Source organism: Erpetoichthys calabaricus, chromosome 7 (genome assembly GCF_900747795.2).
Source record: "Erpetoichthys calabaricus chromosome 7, fErpCal1.3, whole genome shotgun sequence".
Classification (NCBI taxonomy): domain Eukaryota; kingdom Metazoa; phylum Chordata; class Cladistia; order Polypteriformes; family Polypteridae; genus Erpetoichthys; species Erpetoichthys calabaricus.
The window spans coordinates 82,610,278-82,634,534 of NC_041400.2; the positions used below are offsets into that span (position 1 = coordinate 82,610,278).

Sequence of the window (24,257 nt, forward strand, 5' to 3'; positions counted from 1 at the left end):
ATAAAAGGCAAAAAAAAGGAAAAAATTAATCTTCTATAAACTTAGCTTTTCTTGAAAGACTTTAGTATTTTTAAACTTAAAGGTTCTTAATTTCTTCTTTCCTACTTAAAGGTTCTTAATTTCGTAAAGGCTCTTAAGCCGTCTGGCACATAGGCAAGTGCCTAGGCACGATAATGTGCGGTCACGGTTAAAAACCGTATGCCTCCACACCTTATACAAGGCAAGGCTGACACTAACTAACAGTGATGTTTACTCCAAGCTATTAGAAATGGCAAGAACATACCAAAACGATTCTATTCACGGGGGTTATAGGAACCTTCCATAGTTTACGCATTGTCATCTAATAAACATTCATGAATCTTATAGAACAAGGAAAATGGCTCTTACAACTACTTTAAGAACTCTACCATTCATGTCAAAAAAATTATAGAAAATGTACAAGGTTTTTTTTATTACCTTCTGTTCTAAATGAAAAAGGTTTACTGTCTACTGCGATGTTCAACAGAGAATCTGGATAAGTTTTATCTTATATACAAGAAAGAAGCAGCCTCCTGAACTGATCAAGACCATTCTGAAATGTTACAGTTACACAGAATATTTTCAAAAGATGCATCAAATCTTGAATCACAAATTTTTAAAGGATTTCAGTTGGTACAACCCATCCTTGAGAAACAACTGAACAGTCATGGTAATGATAAACAGAATGCATTATTGAAAGCTACAAGGTCTGCACAGATCATGCATTTACGACTATGATAAAAAGACTACAGTTTGAAGGACATAATAAGAGTGGACCCTTACAGAACCTTAAACAAAGCTTACACTTTTACATATCAGCATTTTAGGGGTACATTCTCCAATGTTTTAAAAGTTGGTTGGGATTGCACTTCACACTACAGTGGAACCTCGGTTCACGAACATCTCGGTACACGTACAACTCGGTTTACGACCAAAAAGTTCGCCAAACTTTTGCTTCGGTTCACGACCACACACTCAGTATACGACCAAGCCAGGTTCCCTTTCGGTTTGTACATGTTCAGTCTCTCCCTGTGCATTTCCTGTGCAGCAAGCAAGAGAGAGAGCGAGAGAGCACGACAAACACAAACACACACACACTCACACACACACACACACAGGCAGCGCGAGATAGAGTCAGCAAGAGAGACAGAGTCACACACACAGGCAGTGCAAGACAGAGAGAGCCGTGCACACACACAGGAGCACGCGCGAGAGAGGCGTGCACACACACAGGAGCGCTCTAGAGAGACACACACACACAGGCGCTCCAGGTTCGCAAAAGAGAGACGCACGCACACACACACAGGCGTGGGAGAGAGAGGTGCGCACACACACAGGAGCGCGTTAGAGAGACACACAAACAGGCGCTCCAGGCTCGCAAAAGAGAGATGCATGCACGCACACACACACACAGAGAGAGCGAGAGAGAGCGAGCGAGAGACGCATAAGGTAGAGAAGGCTTGTTTTTGTTTTCAGTTCTATTTATAGTGATCGGTTTGTAGCCTGCATTGTTGCAGTGTTACTTTTCTTGGTGGTTTATTAAATTACGGGTTTTTCAAATATTCATTTTTTCCCCTGGGCTTAAAACTCATTAAAAAAAGTGTTTTTAGCGAGCGGTTCCTAGCACTATAGCGCGAACTATTGCAGTGTTAGTTTTCTCTGTTGTTCAAGGTTTTCTCAGTGTTATTCAATGCTTTTACATTTAGTTTACCATTACGCTGTGCATTCTATGGTATAATTAACTATATTTGTGCTTAAAAACTAAAACATATATATATTTACATACAGTTCGTACAGTCTGGAATGGATTAATTGTATTTACATACAATCCTATGGGAGAAACTGCTTCGGTTCACGACGAACTCGGTTTACGACCAGAGTTTTGGAACGAATTATATTACGGAGGTTCCACTGTACTTATATAGACATGGGGAACACTGCACAACACATTTTGAAGATATTGCTTTCACACTATGTAAATCTCAAAGACTAAACTCTCTGGTCACAATAAAATATGGTGTTTTTCATTATAGAAATGTGTTATAGATATTTACAAACAAAACATAGAATTTTTTTTAGAACATGAAAACCCAACAGGATAAACACTAGTCTGCAACTGATAAGTGAATAGTTTTAGAATAAACTAAAACTGAACCATTAGTTGAATCAAGCAATAGTCAATGTGAAGACAATGTGAACTGCTTCTCAAATATAGTGAAACTGATACATAAGATACTGTATGACCAAACTGCTGTGATATGCCTGGAGACTTTGTTCACTTGTAGCTGAATAGCAGAAAGGCAAAATGATTGCTATCAAGTGAAATGACAAGAAAGACATCAGTCTCCTAAGCACTGTTCACAATTACAGCCATTGGCAACGCTTATTTACGTGAAATATAGAAGTCACTAAGCCTTGTGCTGTATTAGCCTAGAATAATACAATGGGTGGCGTCATTCGTATGTATCAGGCACTGACATTCTATCCTGTCATGCTTAAGCAATAAAAAAAATACAAAAAACACATGCTTCTACTGTCCCGATTACAATGTTGTGCTGTATGTTAATGACGGTTTCAAAACACAAGAATGAAACATGAAAACATGAAGTCAGTCATTATCCAACCCACTATATCCAAACACAGGGTCATGGGGGTCTGCTGGAGCCAATCCCAGCCAACACAGGATGCAAGGCAGGAACAAATCCCGGGCAGGGTGCCAGCCCACCGCAGGAAAACATGAAGGATGTGTACTAAATCTGCATCAGTACAACAGTGAACAGTAAACTACCTTTCCTATTTTAATTATGTTAATATTTTGGTATTAACATGTTTCTGTTAAACATAATAAAAGGCAGTGATCAAATTATTTTGACAGCTGTGTATTTTCAATGCATACTTTACTGCTTAATTATAAGAAAACTCTAGACTAGCAAGCAGTAAACTGATAATTTTAATTAACATTAACTTATAAAAGTTAATTACTTCCTAATGTAGATGCCTTAAAGATAGAAGTGATTGCTTTAAAATTAATTACATGGGTCAAAATGATTCTTTAATAATTTATTACAAATACAGATGAGTAAGATATCGTCAAGTGTTGTAACCTCCTGTTTATATTATGAGAATGATTTTTTTTATCCGGTATCCTAAATTGATTAAGAGTAATATGTTCTTAGGAAAGCCCACAACAACTAACAGTAATGTAATCTAGGAAGATGCCCAGAATAAACGCTGTAAACGAAAATTATTTTTAAAGAGAACATAGCACATTCGGCTAACTTTCTTCATTTCGTACCTTAGTAGGATAGAGAAAAGGTGTTACTCTTTTGCGTTGACTTTGATTTACACAACTTTAACTGTATTAAATTGTGTAAATATAAAACAGAATTATAGTAGTGAATGGCAGGTGAAATAAGAAAAATAATTTCCAAAACCACAAATCTACTACTTGGCACTCAGTAAATCATCCACTGGTAAAGTTACAATATAAAAACTGATAGGATACAGTTCAGTCTTTGATTCCCATCTCCAGGTTATCTGAAGCTTTTGATTTGAACTCATACCTTCCAATCCATTATCTAACAGTCAAAAAAGGTAGACAGGACAAACCTTTACACTAGGATCTCGACTATTTCCAAAGTGAGCAACAATCAGATCCACTGCAGTGTTCATGGCCTTGACAAGCTCTGAAGAGCAAAAGAAACACAAAAAAACAAAGTACAGTAGGTCACTGAATGTGAATGAATTATGCCTCTCCCAAACAGTTTTATCATAATCATTATCATAATCATTAGCAAAACTTTGTAGATCAGTAACTTCACATGTCATTAATAAGAACAGATTTTAACTGATGAGAGTATGTTGTGGAAACCCAGGGGTGCTCCAGCTGCCCCAATCCCAACACAAACAGGCAACGACAAGAGTTCAGCACAGGACATGTTTATTTACAAAAGGAAAGCACATCTTTCTCCCTCCCCAGAACAGCAAAGTACAAAGAGCACCAAATATGCAGTCCCTTTTGTCTGCTTCGTCGTCCTTTACCCTACACTGCTGCTGTCCTGTGAGGTGCCTATCATGCAAGTTGTTGACTCTCAAAAACGTCTTAAACATCATCCCTCACAGGTGGCGCAGTGGTAGTGCTGCTGCTTTGCAGTAAGGAGATTGTGGGATTGCTTCCTGGGTCCTCCCTGTGTGGAGAGCGCTTTGAGTATTGAGAAAAGCGCTATATAAATGTTAAGAATTATAATTAAAAACTCTCATAAACATGTCTTCTGATTCTGTGTTGGCTTTGGGTCTGCCAGTTTCCTCCAATGTTCAAGTTCTTTTGGATGGTGAAGGAAAAGGCACTTACTGACACTTTGACTGTCTATGCAACATCTCTAAAGGAAAGACCTACACTTTAACAGGTCATAATAATCTGTCTTCCTATGTTAACTACCTTTTTCTTTGCCTTATAATAGCAAAATACAATGCAATATTGACCAAATAATACTTCAGAGGGTGTAGCAAAACAGTTTTTCCCAACATTGCTTTTATATAGATAGAAGGTTGGTAAGCTTGCTCCAGAGAGAGAGAGTCTTATACGGTGTGTTGCCTTCCAAGTGCAGCAGTAGGAGAACCCCCCACCCCCCCCAGGAAGGGTGGACATGGAGTGGCTGGTGCGGGGTGAATTCAGTAACGATGGAACAAATGACACACATAAGGGTAGGCTTTCAGTTCTACAGTCCAAATTTAAAGAATTAGGTGCCAAGCTGAGGAGCAGAATGGACAAAGCAGTATTCTCTGAAGTTCTGCCTGTGTCACAAACCAGTCCAGGTAAGATTGAGGAAATCAGAATGCTTAACACATGGCTCAAATCTTGGTGTGTGATAGAAGGGGTTTATAGGGCATTGGGACTCCTTTTGGAACTCATTTGGGACCTGTACCGCTGTAATGGGTTACATTTAATCCAGAGCGGCACGAATGTGTTGTGGAGGCACATGAGTAAGTTAGTTGAGGACTGTTTAAACTTAGGGAATGGAGGAAGGAAGTTTAGGAGACGCCAGGTTTAGAACTGTACAGTACATGAAGGGATAAACAGTACTGTGATAACTAATATGCATTGTAATTTAATTTCTAGGCAAAAGTTAAGGTGCAAAAGTAAAATAAGTAATACATTAAAATTGTTAGCCAAGGTCTCAAGGACTCTGAACAAATCTGTATACACATATGTGATTGTTCTGTATTTACTGAGTGGTATAATCTTTTATCGCATTTTGGCTTGTAGTTTCTCCTGTTGTATTGTATTCCTGAGATGGAAATGTTAAATTGGCTATCTAGCTCTTTGAAGATAATTACTTGTGTTCTGTTCTGTGCATTGTATTTACCCTATTTTTGACACCCAATGCACGCCCAACCTACCTAGAAGGGGGACTCTCAATGAATTGCCTTTCCAAAGATTTCTTACATTTTTTCCCAACAAGGGTCTCCCTTTTTATGTATTTGAGGGGGTGGGGGTAGTTTTTCTTGTCTTCACAGGGATTTAAGACGAGGGGGGGGTGTCAAAAAACTGGGCCTGTTAAAGCAAATTGCAGCATACCTTGTGTGATTTTGAGCTATACAAGAAATAATAAAACTGTTGTCATTAAAAGTTAAAGATAAGAGAATAAGAGTTGTATGTAGCAGAATATAATTAACACTAGAATTACCAGAGTCTACGAAAAAAACTCGTAGATCCGGCCCACCTTAAAACCATTCGCAGCTCTCTTTTGTCTTCTAAATGTGCCGATTAAGACGAGCCAGCAAGCAGCCGGCTATTCCATCCCTTCCGTCGCAGAGCTTTCACTAAGTTTTCCCAGCTCTTGCCTTGTTTGATTATCTGGGAGTGACTGAACTGCTAGAGTTTTAGTGTGGAAATAATAGATCGCTATTTGAAACACACACAGTTCATGTGTGTTCCATTTCTACAGCAATCTGTGTAAACACATTTTTAAAACAGAAACGTTTTTCATATTTTAGTAGTAAATGACAAAATGTAGGCATAAACTATATAATGTATGAAGCCTGAAGTCCAAAGATCAAGTAAAAACACTTCCACAAAAGGTTCAAGACTGATACAATAGCTTCCGTGGCGTAGCGGTAAGATTTGCTGACTTGTAATCAAGAGCCTCCGGTTCGATCCCCACTCACTCCTATATTTGCCGTTTTCAGTAGTGAGCTCCTCTTTTTGTTAATATTATACAGTACACACATACATTTGGTTTGCGTCTGTAACACACGGTGTGCATTTATAGGACTTGTAAAAGTTACCGTTTTTTTTTTACTTTTATTCTCTCTAAATCACGATCACGATACATACTACCCCCCCCCCCCAACCAGGGATCTGACGTTGTTATTTTTTATTTGAAACGGAATAACTGGAGATGTGAGTGGTGTTTTGAGACAATGGAACTGGACATTCTCTCATCTGGAGGGATAAAAGCTGACACACAAACGCTGGCGAATCTGCCTTCTTCATATCTCACCGTCACTTGATTTTTTAATTCGGTTTTATTGAGTGTTCCTGCTCATGCTGAATTAGAGTGCACCTTATGGTGAATGATGTCAAAACAACAAAAAAACACAGACGTAGGTATATATGATATTTGGAATTATTCGTTTTATGACCTGTATAGTATATTTCGGAAAACTTTGTGGCACGGATGCAACATTATTCATATTATTCATATTCATTCGCATAACATCTTGTGTTTTGTAATCAGTGAATGCGTATTTTTTTTTCCCGATCTTGCCAGTCCCCACATGTTGCTGTATGCTGTTTCTTTTGTATACTCCAGGACATGCAGAGGATAGAATAGTACAGAGCAGTAAGTTCAGCGTTATATGCAATAATCAGATTCAAATGTTAACTGTTCACACACACGCAAGGATAGTCTTTCCTACATTTACAACGTGTGTACCTGTTACAATGTACACGCTTCTCTCTATGCTGTGGTTCCTATTACACACCTGAAAGAAACAGACAATTTATGTGAAAACATCATCGCACTAATGCAATATTATTTGAAAACGAACAGCGTCAGATCGGGTGTGGATTTATGTTGGCGCTATTACTGAAAGAAAAAAAGATCAACATATGCGTTGATCCAGAAGAACTGAATAAGCTCACGCGCTCGTTAACTTTAAAATGTCAGTTGCGGTTATTTCTGTTGATTAATTCATGCTTTTTTACTTAGAGTCAGAACAGGAGCTTTTTCAGCTTATTCATCTTCTGATCTGACTCAAACAGCGCCAGTATAACTTCACATCCGATCTGACGCTGTTTGTTTTCAAATAATATTGCATTACTTCGACGATGTTTTCTGATTGGTACTATTTCCATCCATCCATTTTCCAACCCGCTATATTCCTAACTACAGGGTCACGGGGGTCTGCTGGAGCCAATCCCAGCCAACACAAGGCAGGAACCAATCCCGGGCAGGGTGCCAACCCACCACAGGATTGGTACTATTTGCGTCATAAAATGATTTCTTCAAAACGTCACATATATTTGTCTCTTTCTTTTTTTAAAATGTGCGTTGTAGCACTCAGCAACTGGCCACCTGCATGTTCTTGCGCACACTGAATAAGACAGCGCTATATGCAATCAGATTCAAATGTTAAACGGAATGGAAATCAGCAGTTCTTAGCATTCCACCACGCAAGCTGTCAACCGCCTACTGTAACTTGCTTTCTGTTTTCTTCGGTTATAGTCTTGAATAAATGTGCACTTGTTTTGTTATACTTTTACATCAACATATGTTCCTGTGTTTGAGCTACATGGGCATACTCAAAAAATACACGTGTAATGCCACGAAAAGTGCATGCAGACACTTCAGTTTGCAAGCATTGGTACGACAATGCAGCCACAAGTACACTGCAGTATGTGAAAAAAAAAAAAAAAAAAAAAAAAAAACAAAAGTATGTGAAAACAGCAGTATCAGATGGGGAGTGTCTGATGATTGCATATAGCGCTGAAGTTACTGCTCTTTACTATGCTTTCCTCTGCATGTCCTGGAGTACAAAAGAAACAGCATACAGCAACACGTGGGGACTGGCAATATTGGGGGAAAAAACATGCGGTCGTATGTATTGTGATACACTGCAGAACTATAGCGAGTCTTTATGTGAAAACAGCAGTGTCAGATGGGGTAGGAAAAGATCCTGAACGCGACTGAGACAATGAAAAGTGAATTTAAAAAAAAAATAAAGCTAACCTTTACAAATATAAATTACACCGGCTGTTACAGACTGAAATCAAATGTATCTTTTTATTCTAAAATAGTGAAAATAAGAACATTTTCCAAAAGGGAGTTGTGCAGGATCGAACTCATGACCTTCTGATTCCCAGTCAGCGACTGATTCTGTTGCGCCACGGAAGCAGAGATAGCTAATGCGTCTCAATGTCACACACTAAGGCGGCTTTTTTTGGCGGTGGCTTTTTTTTTGTACCTTTTGTGAAAGTGTTTCTTTGATATTTGGACTTCAGGCTTCACACATTATATAGTTTATGCCTACATTTTGTCATTTGTTACTAGAATATAAAAAACGTTTCTGTTTTAACAATGTGTTTACACAGATTACTGCAGAAACGCAACACACATGAAATGCGTGTGTTCCAAATAGCGATTTATTATTTCCATTCTAAAACTCCACTCACTCCCAGATAATCAATCAAGGCATGAGCTGGGAAAAGCTCGTTTACGTTCTAAGTCGGTGGGGGGATGGAATAGCCGGCTGCTGGCAGCTTGTCTTTATCAGTACATTTAGATGACAAAAGACGCTGGCGGAGAGGTGAGAACGGTTTTAAGAAGCGATTTAAGGTGGGCCGGATCTACGAGTTTTTTCGTAGGCTCTGGTAATTCTAGTGTTAATGATATTATGACAATAACAGAAACATGGGTAAGTAATAAAGATGGGGATAAGTATATCATAGATGGTCATAGATGGATACACATTTGTTTAGGAAGGATGAAGGGAAAAGATAAAAAGGGAGTTGCCATTAACTTAAAATTTAATTTAAATTTATGTCTTCTTCATTTGGCAATGAGCCACATCATAGTGAGGATGTTGCATTCAACTAGAAAATATTAGGGATAGAGGCCTTACCTTCGCAGTGTGTTATAGACACCTAATGCACAAAGAATTTTAAATGTACATCCTTTTTTTAAATTATATTGATTTTATTGTAATCATTCCATACAAATAGATCAATTTTTACAAAAAATAGCATTGAAAACAAATCAACCCCCAACCCTAAGAAAGAGAGCATGGCCAACGGAGTAAAACTTAAAGCTAGTAAAAATAAATAAATTGCTGAGTTTAATAGGCAGATAAAGATAAATGGAGAAGAAAAAGAAATGGGAAGAGAATCTGCTTTAAGAGCTTATTCTAAAATAATACTGATTAGATCCTGCCAGGTTTTGAAAAAGTTCTGCACAGATCCTCTAAGTGAGAATTTGATTTTTTCCAATTTCAAATAATATAAAACATCAGTTACCCACTGACTTAAAACAGGAGAGTTAGGATTCTTCCAGTTTATCAAAATAAGCCTACGTGCCAATAATGTAGTAAAGGCAATCACAGTTTGTTTGTCCTTCTCCACTTTAAGCTCATCTGGAAGAACACCAAACACAGCTGTTAATGGATTAGTAGGATTGTGACACCAAGGCTGTCTGAAAGGCACTTTAAAATTTTTGTCCAGAATGATGTTAATTTGGTGCAGGACCAAAACATGTGACCCAGTGAGGCTGGAACTTGATTGCAGCGTTCACAGGTTGGATCTTGCCCTGCAAATATTTTGGACAGTTTTAAGCAAGACAAGTGTGCTCAATATAAAATTTTGAGTTGAATAATTGTATGCTTTGCGCATATGGAGCTCAAGTGAATTCTCTGTATTGCTACCTTCCCTCCTTTTCTGATATGTTGAGTGAAAGATCCTTTTCCTATTGTCCTCTTGGATCTTTGAAAGGGAGGGACTGTAAAATAATTTTATATATTACAGAAATGCTGTCTGAGTCCTCGACATTTTTTCCAGCATAGAGGAAGGTGGGAGATGAGGAAAATCGGACAGGTTCTGTTTCTGTTTAAAGTTTCTAATTTGAAGATAGTGAAAGAAATGTGTTGCTGGAAAGTTAAATTTGGAATGTAATTGTTCATAGGATGCAAAATGTTGTCTATATAAAATATCTTTAAGTAATTTAATCCCAAATGTTTTCCAGATATTAAAACCTGCATGTTTGCGAAGGTTTAAAAAGGTGGTTCTCATGCAGAGGTGCCACAGATAAAAGATTCTCCATCTTAAAATGCTTTCTACATTGGTTCCATATTCTGAGTAAGTGAAGCACAATTGGGTTATTAGTATATCAACGATAACTTGCATTAATAGGGGCATAAAGCAGGGAATATAAAGAAGTACTGCAGGATTTTATTTCTATTGTGCACCGAGCCTGTGTATGTTCATCTATTTGTGTCCAGGTTTTTATAGCTTGTATGTTTGCTGCCCATTAATAAAACTGAAAGTTGGGGTTTTTTTTGGTCTCGTCCGTTGCGAGAGATAGACATCTGAAGCGGAGCTCCGTTAGCAGCGATGTTATTTTTTAACATCATTTCTTTATTATCCTGAGATATCCTGTATTTATCCAACACTGAGGGTTCTACTGCAGTATATGCAAGCATATACAAACATAGTAAAAAAAGGGGTTCAGAAAGAAATGGAAAAGAAAACTAAAGCTACATCCAAACCCAGAGCAGCAAGTCCAAGTTCAAACTCAAGGTACGGGCTTTCAAAGACTGACCTGGAACAGAAGGGCGAAAGCCCTGACTCCTCAGGACCACGGTCCGCTGCATCATCTCCAGTTGATAGCGAAATGGGGAGCGAATGTGCGAGTGACACAGGTCACAATAGCTTGCCGATTGCAGAAGATCATTTGAAACTGGAAAAGGCCTTGCAGTCTGCGCTCTCACCTACTCCACGCGAGCCGGAAACATCGGCTGTAATAGAGCACGCCGCTTCACCTACGGTGTTCGAAAGCAGAAATGACCTGTCAGAACTGAAGGTGATGATTGCTGCACTAAAGCAAGAGATAAAGAATGATATAAAGAAAAGCGAGAAGGCAAGTGAGAAGCTGCTACAGCAGGAGCTGCAAGAGCTGCGGCAGGACAACAAACACTCGGAGAAACGCGTATTTATCCGCTTTGAGGTGGCCTTTAATGCTATGCTGGATAAAATTGAGGAGCCCATTCAGGAAAGCACTGAGCACACTTGCCAATCAGCTGGAGGATGTTAAGCAGGCATTATACGACTCAAATTGAAATAGCCGAAAATCTAGCATCCACCACTGATGGAAAAGCTACAGCTGCCAGTTCCGAATGCAAAAAACTCTGAGACAGACTTGCTGTGCTGGAAGATGGAAACAGAAGGAATAATATTAGAATCGAAGGTCTGCCTGAGATTCGTGAAAGTCCAAACCCAGTGAAATTCGCAGCTGAACTATTTTCTAAAATAATTGGGAGAGGACTTTAAATCAGATACCAAGATAGCAGCAGCTTATCGCATACGCGGATCAAATACCTTTAGACCTAGGTCTTTTATTATCCGCTTCGAGAGATTATTATGTAAGCTAGATGTGATGGCACTCCTCAGACGCAAGCAAGAGATTATATTTGAAAATAACCACATTCGTATTTTCCCTGATTTCTCTCCCACAACAGCTGCTAAACGTGCAGCCTTCTACAACATTAAACAGTGGTTACGGCAAGCCGATATCAAATACAGCCTCTTGTACCCTGCCAAACTGAAAGTGGATGTTTTAGGTCAATACCACATCTTTTCAAGCAAGGAGGAAGCAGAAAAGGAATTAAGAAAGCTGATCCCGACACTATTCTGAAACACAATAGTGAGTCGCATCCTGTCATGGCATGGCAAGGAGATATCACCTGCTATCTGATCCACTTGTAATGATACAGGTATTATAATTATACATCCTTTTCATTACTCGGACGCTTCCTGTTTATGTTTTAATTACAGTTATAGACGTGTGTGTGGAAGAAATTAACCCTTTTTTTTTCTTACTATCCTAGAGGAGACTGTATAACATCATACCCTTGGTTTATTGTTATTATTGCATTAAAACTTACTATGCTTATCCTGGACCACTTTCTAACACCATCCCCAGGGTTTATTATCTAATCACTTTAAGATTGCTGAATTTTATATATTTTATGCTTATAGTTTGTTAATGATTAATCATAGTTTGTTAATGATTATATTTTAGGCATATAGTATTTAGACTATAGCAGTAAACCCCCGATTCTCTAAAGAATCGCAAATCCAAGAATGGCAATTACTTTCTGTTCCCTCTAATCTTTGTAGGGATGTAAGATCATGGAGGGTGGGAGCGTCCTGGGAAAGTTTTCATTTAATGAAAGAAATATATTTGTAGTAAAGCTGTTTCTTTTTGGAGCCATGACTCGTTTGGTTCTGGTGTTTCAGAAGCACGTTGTAGGCGCCTTTGTTCATTGTTTTTATTCATGCAGTCTCGTTTTTGTTTTTCTATGGGTGTGTTGTTAGCTAGACGTCGTTTGCTGTTAGGAATCATAATTGAACCCCTGACCGCAGGCACTGTGGAGTAGCTGACTGCTGACACTGTCAGTAGTCACCACTACCTCAAGTTTAAATACATACACATATATAGATAGACGCCGCATTCACTGTGTTTCCCAGTAGACACGATACGTGAACCTTATTGCGAGTGGCAAAAGTGCCATTTAAACTAATACAGTTAGACGTGGAAACCGGGTTTTCTGATGAAAAAACAATAACGTTTAAAACAGTATCGTTTACATACAACAGATTTTGGCGAATCGTTTAAATGCAATTATTAATATCCATTTATACACTAATAATGGCAATTATTAAATAATAATAATTGTAATTATTATTAACCATTCCTCCCATATAAGTAACATTTCGGAGACTGCCTTCACACTCCTCTCGCTCACTCAGATCTTGTAATGTGAGAGTATTCAGTCTGACAATATGGTGCAGCCTTAGTTTGTGGAAGACAGACACAACTAAAGACATGAGCATAAAATGATGGTTGTCAATTTCAAACTGTGTTTCCTCAATGTGCTCCTAGAGGAAAAACATCAGCAAGTTTGACACATGTTAACAGCTAACAACAATCTACATAGTGACTAAATACGTTTAGCCAAAACGTTGTTTGGAGGCTCACTTGAGCACATAAATGCATAGATTTGCTAGCTTAGCCTGGCTTAGCTAAAGTAAAGATTATAAAACGGGATTTTCTAACGGCCAAATATAACCAAAACAATTGTTCAGCCTTACCTATGAAATGTAATCCCCCGGGATCTGGTTTGGAGCGTACAGCGGTTTGTACAATCCCAAGCAGCACATTATTCATTAATTCACTCCACAGCAGTGCCACTCACAATATGGCAGCGACGTTGACGTACAATTCTGCTAGTCATGAGGTTGTCTAGTTATTCTATGTCAATGTTTAAATATGTCACCATGGCAACTTGTTGGCGTACACGCTTTATGTCAAGTTTAGTTTTACAGGTTGTGTTGTGTTGTTTGGGTGCCACTTAATGACTTTGGGAAGCTGCTGGGTTTGACTGTTGGGTGCTGTGCGAGAGCGCGTGCGCTTTTGGCATGGGTTGCATCTGGCGTCCGTGTATATATACAACCTTCGTAAACATTACTAAACGAAGGTTTTATATGCGGTGGTGTGTGCGTTCGGGCGGCGGTTGTATTGTGACCTGAAGTTTAGTTTACAGGTTGTGTTGTGTTGTTTGGGCGCTACCTACTGAGGCTGGGAAGCCGCTGGGTTTGACTCTGGGGCGCTGAGTCGCAGTGCTCGCGCGCTTCGATGCATCCGTCATCCTGCGTCCATGCATATATACAACTGTCGTTTAGTAATATAGATTGGCAATAGATATCTCTACTTTTTAATCTTAAAACACCGCTGCATGGGGGCTTGTTTTGCTTTGGGACGTGTTCTATCTCTAGGTATGTCAGAGGACCGAGACTTTGTGAAGTGGGGTCCAGCCTGACGTGGGGAGGCAAAAGTGGGGGGGGGGGGGGATAAGGGGGGGAGAGAAAGAGAGCAGGCTATATCTAATCTATCCTTTTAATCCTTATAATTATAACTACCAATGTAACAACAGGCTGCATGGCAATAACTCTTGGGGATATAGGAAATTAAGGTTAAAGCTGTCTCACTTCTAGTTAAGACTATAAAATGACATCAAAAACTCAGAACCAATATCTCCATGATGGGACAGTCAACTTTGTGAGCTGGAATGTTAAAGGCCTGAATCACGAATTAAAGAGAAAGAAAGTACTCTCTCACCTAACAGGTTTAAAAGCTAAAATAGTATTTTTACAGGGGACCCATTTATTAAGAAAGGATCAGTTCCATCTGCAAAAGTACTGGACAGGTCAAATGTTCCATTCTAGCTTTACAAAGAAAACTAGAGGGGTGGGAATTCTCATACATAGAACAGCCCCGTTTGTAGCATCAGATGTAGTATCTGATCTGGAAGGGAGATATGTGATGGGCATGGGCAACTTATTTAACTGTAAAATGATTTTGATAAATGTTTATGCACCTAATGTCGATGATAAGGAATTCATACAAAACGTATTTGCATCCATCCCCAATGTGAACACTCATAAAATTATAATGGGCCTGGGACTTTAATTGTGTTTTAAATCCACTCTTAGATAGGACTCCTGTCACAGGGGGGATGACTTCTAACAGTGCAAAGATAATTACACAGTTTGTAACTGACCACAACTTATCAGACCCCTGGAGGTTTCTAAACCAAAACTCAAGAACATATTCTTTCTACTCACTAGTACAGTGCATCCCAGAAGTATTCACAGCGCATTACTTTTTCCACATTTTGTTATGTTACAGCCTTATTCCAAAATGGATTAAATTCATTTTTTTCCTCAGAATTCTACACACAACACCCCATAATGACAACGTGAAAAAAGTTTACTTGAGGTTTTTGCAAATTCATTAAAAATAAAAAAATTGAGAAAGCACATGTACATAAGTATTCACAGCCTTTGCCGTGAAGCTCGAAATTGAGCTCCGGTGCATCCTGTTTCCCCTGATCATCCTTGAGATGTTTCTGCAGCTTAATTGGAGTCCACCTGTGGTAAATTCAGTCGACTGGACATGATTTGGAAAGGCACAGACCTATCTATATAAGGTCCCACAGTTGACAGTTCATGTCAGAGCACAAACCAAGCATGAAGTCAAAGGAATTGTCTGTAGACCTCTGGGACAGGATTGTCTCGAGGTACATACTGGGGAAGGATACAGAAAAATTTCTGCTGCTTTGAAGGTCCCAATGAGCACAGTGGCCTCCATCATCCGTAAGTGGAAGAAGTTCGAAACCACCAGGACTCATCCTAGAGCTGGCCAGCCATCTAAACTGAGCGATCGGGGGAGAAAGGCCTTAGTCAGGGAGGTGACCAAGAACCTGATTGTCACTCTGTCAGAGCTCCAGAGGTCCTCTGTGGAGAGAGGAGAACCTTCCAGAAGGACAACCATCTCTGCAGCAATCCACCAATCAGGTCTGTATGATAGAGTGGCCAGACGGAAGCCACTCCTTAGTAAAAGGCACATGGCAGCCCGCCTGGAGTTTGCCAAAAGGCACCTGAAGGACTCTCAGACCATGAGAAAGAAAATTCTCTGGTCTGATGAGACAAAGATTGAACTCTCTGGTGTGAATGCCAGGCGTCACGTTTGGAGGAAACCTGGCACCATCCCTACAGTGAAGCATGGTGGTGGCAGCATTATCCTGTGGGGATGTTTTTCAGCGGCAGGAACTGGGGGAGACTAGTCAGGATAAAGGGAAAGACGACTGCAGCAATGCACAGAAACATCCTGGATGAAAACCTGCTCCAGAGCACTCTTGACCTCAGACTGGGGCGATGGTTCATCTTTCAGCAGGACAACGACCCTAAGCTCACAGCCAAGATATCAAAGGAGAGGCTTCAGGACAAATCTGTGAATGTCCTTGAGTGGCCCAGCCAGAGCCCAGACTTGAATCTGATTGAACATCTCTGGAGAGATCTTAAAATGGCTGTGCACGGATGCTTCTCATCCAACCTGATGGAGCTTGAGAGGTGCTGCAATGAGGAATGGGCGAAACTGGCCAAGGATAGGTGTGCCAAGCTTGTGGCATCATATTCAACAAGACTTGAGGCTGTAATTGCTGCCAAAGGTGCATCGACAAAGTATGAGCAACAGGCTGTGAATACTTATGTACATGTGATTTCTCAGTTTTTTTATTTTAATAAATTTGCAAAAACCTCAAGTAAACTTTTTTCACGTTGTCATTATGGGGTGTTGTGTGCAGAATTCTGAGGAAAAAAATGAATTTAATCCATTTTGGAATAAGGCTGTAACATAACAAAAGGTGGAAAAAAGTGATGCGCTGTGAATACTTTCTGGATGCACTGTACATCATTGCTACTCAAGAATAGATTATTTCTTTATAGATAATAATTTCTTGCCTACGATTAATCTTGCAAATACAATGCTATTGGTTATTTCCGAACATGCACCTCTGATCTTGGAGCTAAAATCACTATGCCCCACACTCTCACCTCATAGATGGTGTCTTAACCCGCTTCTGTTAGCAGACGAGAACTGTATAGAATTTATATCCAAACAAATCAGTTTTTTCCTAGAGACAAACACATCCTTGAGGAACTTGAGGATGTGTTTTGTCTCTAGGAGTTCCTCAAGGCTCTGGATGTTGTAGGACTGTCTTGGTTGACACGCCTCTGCAACATCGCATGGACATCAGGGACAGTGCCTCTGGATTGGCAGACTGGGGTGGTGATCCCCCTCTTTAAGAAGGGGGACCGGAGGGTGTGTTCCAACTACAGAGGGATCACACTCCTCAGCCTCCTGGAAAAAGTTTATCAGGGGTCCTGGAGAGGAGGGTCCGTCGGATAGTCGAGCCTCGGATTCAGGAGGAACAGTGTTGTTTTCGTCCTGGTCGCGGAAAAGTGGACCAGCTCTATACCCTTAGCAGGGTCCTGGAGGGTGCATGGGAGTTTGCCCAACCAGTCTACATGTGTTTTGTGGATTGGAAAAGGGCATTCGGACCGTGTCCCTCGGGGGAATCCTGTGGGGGGTACTCCGAGAGTATGGGGTACCGGCCCCCCTGATAAGGGCTGTTCGGTCCCCTGTACGATCGGTGCCAGAGCTTGGTCCGCATTGCCGGCAGTAAGTCGAACCCGTTTCCAGTGAGAGTTGGACTCCGCCAGGGCTGCCCTTTGTCACCGATTCTGTTCATAACTTTTATGGACAGAATTTCTAGGCGCAGCCAGGGCGTTTGAGGGGGTCCGGTTTGGTGGGCTCAGGATTGGGTCACTGCTTTTTGCAGATGATGTTGTCCTGTTTGCTTCATCAGGCCGTGATCTTCAGCTCTCTCTGGATCAGGTTCGCAGCCGAGTGTGAAGCGGCTGGAATGAGAATCAGCACCTCCAAATCCGAGACCATGGTCCTCGAGCCGGAGAAAGGGTGGAGTGCCCTCTCAGGGTTGGTAGCGAGATCCTGCTTCAAGTGGAGGAGTTCAAGTATCTCGGGATCTTGTTCACGAGTGAGGGAAGAATGGAGCGTGAGATCGACAGGCGGATCGGTGCGGCATCCGCAGTAATGCGGGGCGCTGCATCGGGTTTGTCGTGGTGAAAAAGGAGCTGAGCCGCAAGGCTCAGCTCTCAATTTACCAGTCAATCTATGTTCCTACCCTCACCTATGGTCATGAACTATGGGTAGTGACCGAAAGAACGAGATCGCGAATACAAGCGGCTGAAATGAGTTTCCTCCGCAGGGTGTCTGGGCTTTCCCTTAAAGATAGGGTGAGAAGCTCAGTCATCCGGGAGGGGCTCAGAGTAGAGCCGCTGCTCCTCGCGCATCGAGAGGAGTCAGATGAGGTGGCTCGGGCATCTGATCAGGATGCCTCCTGGACGCCTCCCTGGTGAGGTGTTCCGGGCACGTCCAACCGGGAGGAGGCCCCGGGGAAGACCCAGGACACGCTGGAGGGACTATGTCTCTCGACTGGCCTGGGAACGCCTTGGGATTCTCCCGGAAGAGCTAGAAGAAGTGGCCGGGGAGAGGGAAGTCTGGGCATCTCTGCTCAAGCTGCTGCCCCCACGGACCCGACCTCGGATAAGCGGGAGACAATGGATGGATGGATGGACAAACACATCCTCAGAGGTCTCTGCAGGAATACTCTGGGAAACTCTAAAGGCCTTCCAGATTATTTCATATCTTTCCCACAGTAATACATTAGAAACCAAGAAAGTATCAGAACTAAAAAGCGAAATTACTAGAATAGATAAAGAACATGCCAGGCTTCACAAGTGAGGCTCTACATAGGAAAAGGCAGACTCTGCATTCAGAACTCAACCTCTTGATAACTAAAGAAACTGAAACAACTCAATTTATAAATCAAGACATCATTACTATGATAATGGAGATAAAGCTAATAAGCTTTTAGTTCAAAAAATCCACAAGCAAGAAGTTCGCATTTCAATCCCAGTAATCACCAACATGAACGGAGACAAAATCATTGACCATAAAAATATAATGCACACATTTAGAGACTACTATAAATCCTTATATTCACTGAGTTTAAAGAAGACAACACACAATCTAATGCATATTCTGGAAGCATTTACAGATACCACAAATAGATTCTCTTAGTGCAGAGTAACTGGATAAACCTCTGGTGCCTATCAGAATTACTAGATGCTATAAAGGTCACTTAAAAGTGGGAAACCAGCGAGGCCCTGATGGTTACCATGTCGAATTTTATAAGAAATTCTCCACTCAGCTAGTTCCCCTTCTTATTAGCAACATTTACAGAAGCTAGAGACAATCAAAGTCTACCTCAAACTTTTCCGCCAGCATTAATATGTAAGCTAGATGTGAGTGTGAATATTACAATGTGCATCATACAGACCAATTTCACTTCTGATAATGATGTTACAGATACTCTCAAAACCCATAAAAGTGCTGCCTTCGGTAATATCACAAGATCAAACTGGATTTATCAAGGTCGACACTTATCCTCCAATCTTCGACACCTGTTTAATGTAATATACTCACAACAAAAGTCAAACACCCCAGAAATAACTATATCATTGGATGCAGGAAAAACATTTGATATGAATGAATGGAAAGATCCTTTTTTACATTTACATTTACAACATTTAGCAGACGCTCTTATCCAGAGCGACTTACAACAGGGCTTAGTAGTCTACGACTGTTTTCAGTCTTTAAGGCTAGGATTTAAATCTACTGTCATTAAACAAGTTACCGCTGACCAAGTTGTACACAAAAACATGCTAGAAGAAAATAAGTTGTTAGTACAATTTTTTTTTTTTTTTTTTTTGAGAAAAGGGTAGAAAAAAGTATGGGACTTTAGTCCCCCAAGTGCTGTTTTAAAGAAGTGTGTCTTCCAGACGACGTTTGAAGACAGTGTGGGTCTCCGCTGTTCGTACAATAAGAGGAAGTTCGTTCCACCACTGAGGAGCCAACACTGCAAAGAGTCTTGATAGAATGTCGGTCCTCTTCTTTTAAGTAAGGGTGGTTTCGAGACGAGCAGATGCTTGATGTTCTGAGAGAGCGAGAAGTGACACGCTGCTTAACCAGGTGCTGATATGTAAGGTGGTGCAGTTCCATTTTTGGCCTTAAAGGCAAGTGTTAGGGTTTTGAACCTGATGCGGGCAGCCACAGGGAGCCAGTGCAGGGTTCCGCAGAAGAGGTGTAGTGTGTGAGAATTTGGAATATTAAAAATGAGTCTTGCAGCTGCATTCTGGATCAAGTGATGTGGTCGTGTTGCCTTTAGTGAAAGTCCAGACATCAGAGAGTTGCAGTAGTCCAGCTTAGAGAAATTTCGGGTTGGCGACGAACATTTGTGCATGGATCAAACTACTGTATACCAATCCAAAGCGTTCAGTTTGTATTAACAAGCATTTGCTTAGACTACTTTAAATTAGAACGTGGTACCAGACAGGATGCCCCTTGTCACCACTGCTATTTGCAATCGCCATTGAACCACTGCAGTTCACTGTTGAAATGCTGATCAGATAAATAGGGTTATCAGAGAAGGACTGGAACAGACAAATTCTCTACATGCAGATGATATGTTACTGTATATATCAGAACCCACAAAATTCTGTGCCTGCAGTCTTAACAGTACTTACAGAATTTCAAAAGATCTCTGATCTCAGAATTAATTTGAATAAAAGTGTATCTCTTTCCAGTGAATTCTCAAGCACACGATATTAGATTGGGACAACTTCCCTTTTATCATTGCAGATCAGTTTAAATACCTAGGGGTAAACATCACAAGTAAACACAAAGCTCGTTATCAACAAAATTTTGCCGGTCTGTATGGAAAAAACTAAGATAGACTTGCATAGATGGTCAACCCTTCATCTCACTCTAGCTGGAGAATTAACATTGTTAAGATGAATATTCTCCCTAAGCTTCTTTTTTTATTTCAAAACATTCCAATATACATAAATAAATCATTTTTTAAGCAATTAGATTCAACAATAACCTCATTTATTTGGAACTCAAAACATCCACGTATCAAAAGAGCAACCCTACAAAGACCTAAGGCTGAAGGTGGCAGGGGTTCTACCTAACTTTCAGTTTTATTACTGGGCAGCAAACATACAAGATATAAAATCCTGGACACAAATAGATGAACATACATAGGCCTGGTCCGCAATAGAAGTAAAATCCTGCAGTACTTCTTTATACAGTGGAACCCCGGTTCACGACCATAATTCGTTCCAAAACTCTGGTCGTAAACTGATTTGGTCGTGAACTGAAAGCAATTTCCCCCATAGGATTGTATGTAAATGCAATTAATCCGTTCCAGACCATACAAACTGTATGTAAATATATATTTTTTTAAAGTTTTTAAGCAGAAATATAGTGAATTAAACCATAGAATGCACAGCGTAATAGTAAACTAAATGTAAAAACATTGAATAACACTGAGAAAACCTTTAACAACAGAGAAACTAACACTGCAAATAGTTCGCACTATTGCGTTACCACCGCTGGCTAAAAACACTTTTTTTTTTTTAATGAGTTTTAAGCACAGGGGAAAAAAATGAACATTTGAAATTTAATAAACCACCAAGAAAAGTAACATTGCAATAATGCACGCTACGAACTGATCACTGTAAACAGAAGTGAAAACAAAATCAAGCCCAGTGCATTCTTTAGCTGCCTTCCTACCTTATACGTCCAGATCTCTCTCTCTCTCGCGCTGCTGCCTGTGTGGTGCTCTGTCTCTCTCTCACGCTGCCTGTGTGTGTGCGCGGCTCTTTCTATCGCGCTGCCTGCGTGTGTACGAGTCTGTCTCTCGCGCTGCCGTGTGTGTGTGCGCGGCTCTCTCTCTCGCTCTGCCTGTGTGTGTGCATCTGTCTCTCTCTCTCGCGCTGCCTGTGTGTGTGTGTGTGTGTTGTGCTCTCCTCGCTCTTGCTCCTGCTCAGGAAATGCACAGGGAGAGACTGAGCATGTACAAACCCAAAAGGGAAACTGGCTTGTTCGTATAGCGAGTATGTGGTCGAGAAGCCGAGGCAAAGTTTGGCGAACTTTTTAGGTCATAAACCGATTTATACGTGTACCGAGACGTTTGTGAACCGAGGTTCCACTGTATTCCCTGCTTTGTGTCCCAATAAATGCAAGGTATTGGCAATATACTAATAACCCAATTGTGCTTCACTCACTCAGAATATGGAACCAATGTAGAAAGCATTTTAAGATGGAGAAGCTTTTATCTGTGGCACCTCTGCAAGAGAACCACCTCTTTCAACCCTCGCAAACATATGCAGTTTTAATATCTGAAAAGTTTTGGGATTAAATTGCTCAGAGATCTTTATATAGAAAACATCTTTCCATTCTACAAACAATTGCATTCAAAATTTAACTTTCCAGTTACACAGTTCCTTCACTATCTTCAAATTAGGAATTGCCTGATTTTCCTCATCTTGTACCCTCGTCCATGCTGGAAAAAAATATTGCTCAATTTCAAGGACTTAGACACCATCTCTGCAATATATAAAATTATTTTACAGTCCCTCCCTTTCAAAGATCCAAGAGGACAATGGAAAAAGATCTCTTAATCAATATTTCAGAAAAGGAGTGGAAAAGAGCAATGCAGAACTTCACTTGAGCTCCATATGCGCAAAGCATACAATTATTCAACTCAAATTATATATCGAGCACATCTGTCTCACCTAAAACTGTCCAAAAATATTACAGGGCAAGATCCAACCTCGAACGCTGCAATCAAGTCCCAGCCGTCACTGGGTCACAAGGTTTGGGCCTGCACCAAATTAACATCATTTTGGACCAAAATTTTTAAGTGCCTTTCAGACAGCCTTGGTGTCACAATCCCTCCTAACCCATTAACAGCTGTGTTTGGTGTTCTTCCAGATGGGTTTGAAGTGGAGAAGGACAAACAAACTGTGATTGCTTCACTACACTTTTGCACGCAGACTTATTTTGCTAAACTTGAAGAATCCTAACGTTCCTCTTTTAAGTCAGTAGGTAACCGATGTTTTATACTATTTGAAATTGGAAAAAATCAAATATACAGCTACAGGTTCTGTACAGAATTTTTTAAAAACCTGGCAGGATATAATCAGTAAAATTTTAGAATAAGCTCTTAAAGCACCGAGGAAGCAATTATCTCCACATCTCTTTTTCCTCTCCATTCATCTCTATTGGCCTATTAAACTCATCAAATTAGGTATGTCTACAAGCCTCAAGTTTTACTCTGTTGGCCATGCTCTCTCTGTTAGGGGTGGGGGTCGACTTTTTTTTTTTTTTTTTTTAATCCTATTATTTGTAAAAAAAAAAAAAAAAACTGAAAGTTGGGTAGAGCCATGCCACCTTCTGCTTTAGGTCTTTGTAGGGTCATTCTATGAATACGTGGATGTTTTAAGTTCCAAATAAATTAGGTTATGGTTGAATCTAATTGCTTAAAAAAATGATTTACTGATGTATATTGGAATGTTTTGAAAAAAAAGAGAAGCTTAGGAAGGATATTCATCTTAACAACGTTAATTCTTCCAGCTAGAGTGAGATGAAGGGTTGACCATCTATGCAAGTCTTGCTTTATTTAATTCCATACAGACGGCGAAATTTTGTTGATAAAGAGCTATATGTTTACTTCTGATATTTATCCCTATGTATTTAAACTGGATCTGCAATGATAAAAGGGAAGGTGTCCAATCTAATATTGTGTGCTTGAGAATTCACTGTAAAGAGTACACTTTTATTCAAATTAATTCTGAGACCAGAGATATTTTTAAAGGTAGTTCCATTCAATCATATCAAATGCTTTATCTGCATCCAACGATAATAATACCTCTGGGGTGTTTGACTTTGCTGGTGAATACATTTACATTAAACAGGTGTTGAAGATTGGAAGCTAAGTGTCGGTCTTTAATAAAGCCAGTTTGATCTTGTGATATTACCGAAGGCAGCACTTTCTCTATCCTTCTAGCTAGGACTTTGGAGAGTATCTTAACATCATTATTCAGAAGTAAAATTGGTCTGTATGATGCACATTGTAATAGTCCTTATTTTGTTTAGGGAAAGATGGTGATTAATGCTCTAGCGAAAAGTTTGAGGTAGAATTTGATTGTCTCTAGCTTCTGTAAATGTTGCTAATAAGAAGGGAGCTAGCTGAGTGGATAATTTCTTATAAAATTCGACATGGTACCCATCAGGGCCTGCTGCTTTCCCACTTTTAAGTGACTTTATAGCATCTAGTAATTCTGATAGCACCAGAGGTTTATCCAATTACTCTGCACTAAGAGAATCTATTTGTGGGTATCTGTAATGCATCCAGAAATGCATTAGATTGTGTGTTGTCTTCTTTAAAACTCAGTGGAATATAAGGATTTATAGTAGTCTCTAAATGTGTGCATTATATTTTTATGGTCAATGATTTTATCTCCGTTTGTGTTGGTGATTGCTGGGATTGCATTGTGAACTTCTTGCTTGTAGATTTGTTGAGCTAAGAGCTTATTAGCTTTGTCTCCGTATTTATAGTAATGATGTCCTGATTTAAAAATGAGTTGTTCAGTTTCTTTAGTTGTTAAGAGGTTGAGCTCTGAATGCATAGCT

General features: G+C 40.1%; 1 protein-coding gene across 1 annotated transcript in view; it reads right to left on the reverse strand.

Moving 5' to 3' along the window:
* The window catches only part of rusc2 (RUN and SH3 domain containing 2), a 329,699-nt gene that overhangs the window by 124,747 nt on the left and 180,695 nt on the right, over positions 1-24,257 (reverse strand). The window contains exon 7 of the mRNA XM_051929450.1: positions 3,628-3,704. Within this exon, the coding sequence (XP_051785410.1) occupies positions 3,628-3,704 (77 nt within the window). The remainder of the gene's footprint in view (positions 1-3,627; positions 3,705-24,257) is intronic.